We start from the raw sequence: 7,990 nt of genomic DNA, 5'->3' as shown, positions 1-7,990 counted from the left end.
TCATCAGTTTCAGTTCGTGCAGTTTGTTTGTCAGGGAATGCACGTTGGACAGGATTATGCGGTTAGCGGAGTCCGCGCTGGCGGTGACGCACCAGCGCGCTTCCCTCTCCTCCGGCGTTTCGCTGCGTGAGCAAAGGTGAGCGCACCTTTGACCAGAATGTCCAAAATTTCCAATGTAGGGAGAAAAAAAGTAGGGAATAAATCCTCTGGTGATGTAGCCCTGATGTTCATGAGTTCTTCTCTGGTGAAAGAGCTCCGGGTATCATTGAGTTAAATAGTAAGAAATGACAAAAAAGTGTGCACCAACACACTTATATTATGGGACAAACTGGTTAGTTAAATAAACTTGTTTCATTTATATTATGGGAAGAACTGGTACTTGTTTTTGAGTTCACATAAACTAAGAGCAATATATCTTATTTTGTTATTTTATTTCTCTGAGTTTCTTATATTCCCAGGCTGATCCGTCTGGGTTCAAATTAAACTGGGAGCAACATGTTAAGCTCGTGCTTCAGTTTTGCCTGTTATTTTGTTTCTCAGGCTGATTTCACATAAAACTAAGAACAACATGTGTTGTTTTGTTATAACTTGTTTTAACTTGTGGTGGGAACTTATGACAATGTGTTGTGGGAAAGACTGATTCAATCTCTGTATTTCTTATTTTGCTTATATTTGCGCTCTGAGTTCGCAATGTTATTTTGCTTCACACTCTGCTGAGATGCTGGGAACGGTTTCTGTTTTGGAAACATGTTTTGAAAACAGGACTAACAGATCAGCTGGGAGAAAGAACTGGCCATTCTCACTTCCACCTGATACTTTGTTTATAAGTATATAAAGAGGAGGTCGCCCTCAGTCCGGTAGAGTCTGCCGTGGGTTTCGTACGGACGCCCGGCCTCGTGGATGTTGCTCTAATCCGGACCGACCGGCTCTCCAGTCCTGTGCCGAGGGTAAGAGCGATTCTAGAATCTGTTGAACATCATGCCTGTTTGAAAGCTTGTTGCTTTAATGCTTGCTACTTTGCTATATTCTGTGGGGAATAATAAAGGGGACATTAGCAGAATTTGTGTTTGAGAAGTGCTTGCTGTATTCTGTGGGGAATAATAAAGAGGGCACAATTATTCTAGCAGGATCATTGTTTGAGTCCTTATTTTGTGATATTGACGATCTCTCCCGATCCTTTATAAAAGTTTCATAAAACACCATGACATTACTATCATTACTAAAGCCTGATGCTAAATCCACAGTAAATGAGTGCCTGCAAGAGCTTAAACAATTATTAACCCCAGTGTTCCTCTGCCTGCCTGAACCTACTTCCTTACCTACCACCTTGGATTCCCTGCCTTCGACCTCCTGCTTGTCTGACAGTGATTACAAGGATTGCCCCAACCACTGACTGAACTTACAGATCTGACCACTGCCTGTCTGACATAGAGAACCACAAAATAAATTCAACCTAACCTTGCCAACTGCTCTGTTAAGCTCAGAACAGGTGGACCCAGAATTCAAGGCAGACAAACCGTTCAAGTTTAACAGTTTATTAAGATCAGGTGCGGAGCGGGAGGCGTCAGCGTCTACAGCGGGATCCTCTGGTCTTAATGTTCAGTTCAGTCCCAGTGGGTCCCAGCAGGCGGGTCGTCGATTCGCTGCGGCGGTTGCCGCTCATGAAGTCCCAGCGGCGGGTGTTTCGGTGGTCGGAGGACAGGCAGGAGATCAGAACCGTGAGAGCAAACGTGAGCAGGATGAGCCGTAGAGTGAAGCCGAAGTCGGGGACGTGGTCGAAGGTCGGAGCCAGGAGATCAGAGAGCCAGTGAGGTACCGAAGGATAATCCAGGACGGAGTCGGGTCACGGTTCCAGGTTCGGTACACAGGGCAGGGATTCAGCGGGTAGTCAGGACAGGCAGAGGTCAGATCGGGCAAACAGAATCAGACGGGAGTGAGCAGGCTCGGAGGTCGAAAGGCAAACAGGTCAGGATCAGGAATCAGAATTATAAACGCTGGAATAAGTCTCACACAAGGATCGAAATAAACTGGCACTGTTGCCTGGTCTTAGAGCTGGTTAAATACTAGTGAGAGCAGGTGGAACAGATCTGAAGTGATGAGGAACGGGCGGAGCTAGAACAGGTGTGTGACATGAGAGATCAGACCAGGCAACAGTGCCGAAATTATGACATGCTCAGTGTCTGCGTCCATCCGTGCCTGAAGTGTGACAGACCCGAGGAAACAGAGCTTTTCTGTTGTTGCTACTCTGAAACGATCTTCCTTTCCTTTCAAACTTCAATTTCACTTCTTATCGGGCTCCAATCATAGATCTACTTCATCATAATCTTTCAAAACTGCATTATTGTTCATGCTTGCGTTGGTGACACATAAGTATCTTTCAAATAAATAAAAAAAAGTCCATAAGCCATCTTAAGTAAAAGTCTGCATAACATTTTATGACTGTTCCAAAGATTAATATATTATTGTGACAAGGTGGGAAGCAATTACTTTAATTGCTGTAAACGGTCAAATACCATTGTGTGCAATGGTGCACGATGGATTGGCAAGAACTTGTTAGCAGAAAATGTAGTTTCAGGAATGAAATATTTCCTGGCCAAGGATGATGACTGGCCTGCTCCATTTGGGACATTTTCCTCCCTATTTCGGATTCTGTTTAATTGTTTTATTTTTAAAATAAACCTTTAAAGTGCAACTCTGTTTCTAGCTTGAATATTTGGTTCACTGATCTGCTGTTCATTACAGTTTACGGGCAAAAAAGTGGATTTTGCATGATATGTCTCCTTTAAAAGCCTCTGAGAGACTTCTCTTCAAGAGTACGACAGTCTTGAGCAAGAAAAGTAAGACTTAGAAAAAATTAAAACATACTAAAAGTAAGCTAAAAGGTAGTCTAGCTTTTACTAATCTACGATGGGCAACATGTTGCCAGCAGACTGAACTTTTTTAAAGAAGCTACACCCACACAAATGTTCGCTTGCCTGCTGTGTTGCTCCACCTTTTCTCTAAAAGGCTGCAACGGAATATGTTACCCAGTGTCAGATTAGTAAAACGCCCTGATTGTACTGGTTGTTCAAAGCATTCTGTAAATCCATCACCAGGTAAGAAATTTAATACTTAAAGTTTATTAGAAATGTTTAGATACATATTCTTGCATCAAATTCCTCAAAAATTGTGTGTTTGAACATATAGGTTAATCTAAGTAAATTGGAATATGCAAGCCGGTGCGACTTCTTTGTCAGAATAAAAGTACCTTTTTCAAAAAAGAAAACAACCTTTAAGCAGGTTTTAAACATATTTTTCTTAACGATCATCATTTGTAGCAATAATTTTGTTATGCTCTGGTGTACTATTCTAATCTTATTTGCCTGCAACCGCCCCTCAGCAGGTCCTTTGGTGAGCAGAAAAATATTCATAATTAACAGAAATGAAGGCTTGAAAGCATCAGTCTGTGTATATTAGTTTCACACAGTGAACTGAGTTTGATGTAAATTAACTTCTTAATAATATTGTAATTCATTGAGATGCACCTTTATTTGCACTTTTGTATGTCTTTCCTTACCCCTTTAAATCCTGATACAGGCAAATGTGAAGAATATTCACATTAAAAAAATAAAATATTTAAAAAAATACAAAATAATACATCAGGCTTTCAACTTTTCTACATATCATGGTTGATGCATTAGACAAAAAAAAACATTTTCCTCATGTATTCATTTGTATTTTGTACATTGTATGTTTAGAAAATTCTGACTTTGTTGAAGAGGTAGAGGTCTCTGAAATATTTATATAAAAAATGATACATTTGGAGCAATAGTCAAAGATGATACACATTTCTTACAAAATAATGCCGGAAGGTGTGTGTCAGTCATTTTATATATCATTTAAAAAGAGCAATGAACAGGTTGCAGCTTAAGGGACAAATTGTGTGGAAGAAATGCCTTTTATTCTAAAGAAGCGTCAGTAGCAATCTGTATAGATCGCAGTGTATGAAGAGGAGGGGAACTCTGGTCCAAGAATTAGGTGAACAGGTTTAACAAGGTGTACAATCTTAGGCTGCACTTTTTTGTATTTTCCATAACCAACTCCATTCCTTGCATTTACCATTTTGCAATGAAAACGACTCATTACTCCATTCATATATTAGCAAAAGTTTCAACTCAGTCACAGTGGGCAGTCCAATTCCAGTATACTTAGGGTATAAAACAGGTGTTTTCTTTCAGGCAAACCTTGCTCATCACTCCAGCACAGTTATTCTGAGAGAGAGGGGTGAGAGCAGGACCAAAACTGACAGATCCCTGCTCTTTGGTGCGAAGATCAGTGATGGCTTTTTACAGGCCTGCAGCTCCCACAGAGATCAATTTATTTAACCTCCTTTTTCTGAATACATAATGTATTGACTACTTTCAGGATGGAAGGACAATATTACCCAGTATAGCAAAAAGTGTAACAACAGGATTACCAACTATAGCTTTAATACCACAATGTTAAACATTTAAATTTGTTGTCATGGTCACATAATGACAATAAAGATTCTTGATTCTTTGACAGATAAAATGGAAAAAGGCGATGTACCTCCTCCAATTACTTCAGATATCCCAGCGCCACCATATCCTGGTCCCAATTTGGTCCACAATGTAGCTCTCAATCAGTCTGAACCCCAGCCTGTTATTCAGCAAAATCCCCAACCAGTTGCTCAGCAATATCTCCAGCCTGTTGCTCAGCAATATCCCCAGCCTGTTGCTCAGCAATATCTCCAACCTGTTTCTCAGCAGTACCAGCAACCTGTTGCTCAGCAAAATCCCCAGCCTGGTAAGAAATCACAGACCATATTCAGTGTCATTTACCTTACATGCCATTTTTCTTTTAATTCTGTATCAGACCTTTTTCTCAAGTTAGTTATTCTCTTCATAAACGTGCTAGAAGCTTTTTATGCTTTATTCAGTTAATTCCATTTTTTCTTGCTTAGTTCAACATGTTGTACAACAAAATCTAAATGCCCAGCCAGGTGAGTGTCTTTGTCAACTTTTTAAAACTGAAAATTAGTTTTAAGATTAAAATGTATATACTAAACCTCCAGAGCTAGTGGTGTTTCTTTAACAAAGTGCGACTGACAGTGACCCAACAGGTGGCTCCACATGTGAGGCCCACCGATGTTCCAGGAAGAATGCAATGTCAATATTGCCAGATCCCTGTTGTGACGTCAACCGAATACAAAGTGGGCATGTGCACCTGGTTAATTGCTGGAGGCCTTTGCATTTTCGGGTGAGTGAAAACAATAATATAAAAATACTCATGCTGTTGGGCGGTTGGCCTAAATTGTTGATACAAGTTACTGACAGTATAAGGGAATGAATGATTGGGTTGCCACTGTACAATTATAACATTGACATGTAAACCTTAAGATAAACTTGGATACAAGGTGGACAACAATATTATTCTACTAATACAATTTTTTGAGAATTTGAGTATCGCATATCTATAAACTCCCAGTGAAACATCAACATTTTTCTGAGGCTTTGGGGGTATAATTTTATTTCAATCTGAAAAACTCACACCGATAGAAAAGACAATCAGAAGAATTTTATTGATACAATATTTTAAGACTTTGGCGCTCAGACCTCGGCAGGAAACATTCACGCTGAAATATACTTCAATATGCATAAGCAGGTGTATGAGAATAGGGATGTTTCCCCCCAGGCCTGAAACTGGTGGTGGAGTGGAGATAAACAAAGTTCGTTCAGTCCATATGATGATCTGTTTGAGCTTGATGTCCAACTTGATAAACACAGGTTTGCATGAACTGTCCATGATGAGCAAGCATGAAGCGACTGTGGAGAGGAAAAACTCCCCTCAGCTGCTGATGCTGCTTCATCACTCTCCTCCATTTGCTGAAAAGCGGTCAGATGAGAAAAAATGTAAAATTTTCTACATAGGGTATTTTGCATGTAATTCATATTCTCCAATCAAAGCACACCATCAAGCAAACAGACTTCCCCAAATACTCCCAGTAGCAGTAATACTGTAAGAATGGATTTACGCTGCGCCAAGAACAGAGGTATGGATGGAGGGGGAAAGTGGTGTGGGGGACCGGTTTCCCAAATATGGTTGTAGCCAATCAGAGTGAAGTCAACTAGGTAGAGCTGCATATCATTACTGCACCCAACCCTTTTACTGAGGAGGGACATTTGGGCTGACAAAACAACAGGCTGAGGTTATTTTTTTAATGAAATTCTTTAGAGAATTTACACATGTAGCAATATCAGCTACGTGAAATGGTTTTTAATGATACCATGAAACCTTTAAAAGAGAATCCTTAGGCCAACAAAAGCAGACCTTTAGTTCTTTAATTAAATGTCTTTTAGTTTGCTGTCTTTCTTTCTATTCTTAGCACAATTGGTGATCTACAAAGAATGTAGATAAGACCCTTAAACAGAACAACCACTTTAATGTGACAGAGGGTTTTGAGTACCACTGTGATCTTAGGTTGTGTTATCTAAGACATTGGCCCCTTGTAGGTCTCAGGAGAGAGGTTAGCCAAAACGCATTTGATGAATAGCAGGCCAAAGAAAACGTCAAACCTCTCCCCATCCTTTTCGTGTTTTTCATAGACAAGATCTCAAAGTGTAATCATGTAGAGGTGTGGGTCTGGTTTGGTAACTTCAGGCTATATGTAGATGATATGGTTCTGCTAGCATCATCACGCCATGGCCTCCAGCAGTTTGTAGCTGAGTGCAAAGTGGCCAGAATGAAAGTCAGTTCCTCTTATTCAGAGGCCATTGTTCTAAGAAGACTGTTCCTTCCAAGTTCGGTGTTAGTCTCTACCCAAACAGGAGGAGTTCAAGTAAATAGGTGTCTGTCTGTCATCTCCATTCTGGCCTGACAATAAAGGATTTTTCTACACTATTCCATGCTCAACTCATAACAGTTTATATTTACATTCGTTTAAATAATACAGACTTAACTAAAGACTAGTTTGAAGTTTAGTCCTAAGATCATTTCACAAAAAAAAGCTACAGCACCAATTTTACCAGAATACAGAAGCGGCAGAGAACCAATATTTCCCATACTTTTCTACTGCCCCCATGAGGCATTTAAACGCTAATGCACATAAATAGTGAATAGTAGAGGATTGTAAACGAGTGCAGGAACAAAAGTTTAAAGCCCATATTAAAATGCTGATACAGCATCAACTTATCATGCATAATTAAAACATCTTAAAACTCAATTGCATTAATTGGAGTTTATGATCATAATATTTGGGCTAAAGTTTTGCTTTCTTTCTTAGAACTTGAAAAACATCTCATGGTGAATCAAAGATAGTTAGCTTACCAGCTTTAACAAGTAACACATCAATGCATAGACTAAATAAACATTCTTTTAATCCTTTTCTCCAAACCAGAATCTGGCCCTGCTGTTTGATCCCCTTCTGTGTGCCGTCTTGCCAGGATGTGCAGCATTCCTGCCCGACATGCAACAACGTTCTTTACATCTACAAACGCAACTAAAGAATAATATTGAATCCTGCATTGAGTGAAATGTCTGCTGAACCTCTATTAAGTTGGAGTGTAAATACATTTAGTATGTTTTCCCAATGTGTTTTAACAAATCATTAAAATGTGACATAAGTTTTGCTGTGCTGTGACTGAGGTTGCATTTCTAAAGGATTTGATATTTTATCTGAGTATAATTATTGAGCGCAAGATCAGAATAACTTTTCTCTACATTAAATCTTAAAGCAAAACTTTGCTCAGTATTAAATGGCTTCAATACTGATAATTGACAACTTTTGTTGAAATATTTCTGTCACACTTTAACATTAAAAAGAGTTTTATTATTGAGTTTGACATATAGAAAATGTAACATTTTTTGTAACATTAATATGTTAAAAATATTGAGAGATATTTAAATTTGAATTTCATGAAATATTCAGATTAAAGTATATTTTTACCAAAAATGAAACACAAAAAATATTTTATAATTATGCAGAATTAGA

The 7,990-nt window shown here is 39.0% G+C and overlaps 1 protein-coding gene across 1 annotated transcript; it reads left to right on the top strand.

The window, feature by feature from the left end:
- Positions 1 to 849: 849 nt before the first annotated feature.
- LOC118562446 (lipopolysaccharide-induced tumor necrosis factor-alpha factor homolog) lies at positions 850 to 7,543 on the top strand. Its single transcript, XM_036134864.1, has 5 exons — positions 850 to 947; positions 4,546 to 4,806; positions 4,964 to 5,002; positions 5,112 to 5,259; positions 7,397 to 7,543. Exons 2-5 carry the CDS (start codon positions 4,551 to 4,553, stop codon positions 7,500 to 7,502), a joined length of 549 nt encoding a protein of 182 aa, XP_035990757.1. The 5' UTR covers positions 850 to 947; positions 4,546 to 4,550; the 3' UTR covers positions 7,503 to 7,543.
- The last annotated feature ends 447 nt before the right edge of the window (positions 7,544 to 7,990 follow it).

Source organism: Fundulus heteroclitus, unplaced genomic scaffold (assembly GCF_011125445.2).
Source record: "Fundulus heteroclitus isolate FHET01 unplaced genomic scaffold, MU-UCD_Fhet_4.1 scaffold_92, whole genome shotgun sequence".
Classification (NCBI taxonomy): domain Eukaryota; kingdom Metazoa; phylum Chordata; class Actinopteri; order Cyprinodontiformes; family Fundulidae; genus Fundulus; species Fundulus heteroclitus.
The sequence above is the reverse complement of the archived record's forward strand: the minus strand, read 5'-3'. Positions and strand labels throughout refer to the sequence as shown.

Excerpts from the sequence above, each read along its gene's own strand:
- LOC118562446 (XM_036134864.1), top strand. The coding sequence starts at position 4,551 with ATGGAAAAAGGCGATGTACCTCCTCCAATTACTTCAGATATCCCAGCG. Across the intron at positions 4,807-4,963 it reads TCAGCAAAATCCCCAGCCTG|TTCAACATGTTGTACAACAA; the intron begins GTAAGAAATCAC and ends TTTCTTGCTTAG. Across the intron at positions 5,260-7,396 it reads GGAGGCCTTTGCATTTTCGG|AATCTGGCCCTGCTGTTTGA; the intron begins GTGAGTGAAAAC and ends TCTCCAAACCAG.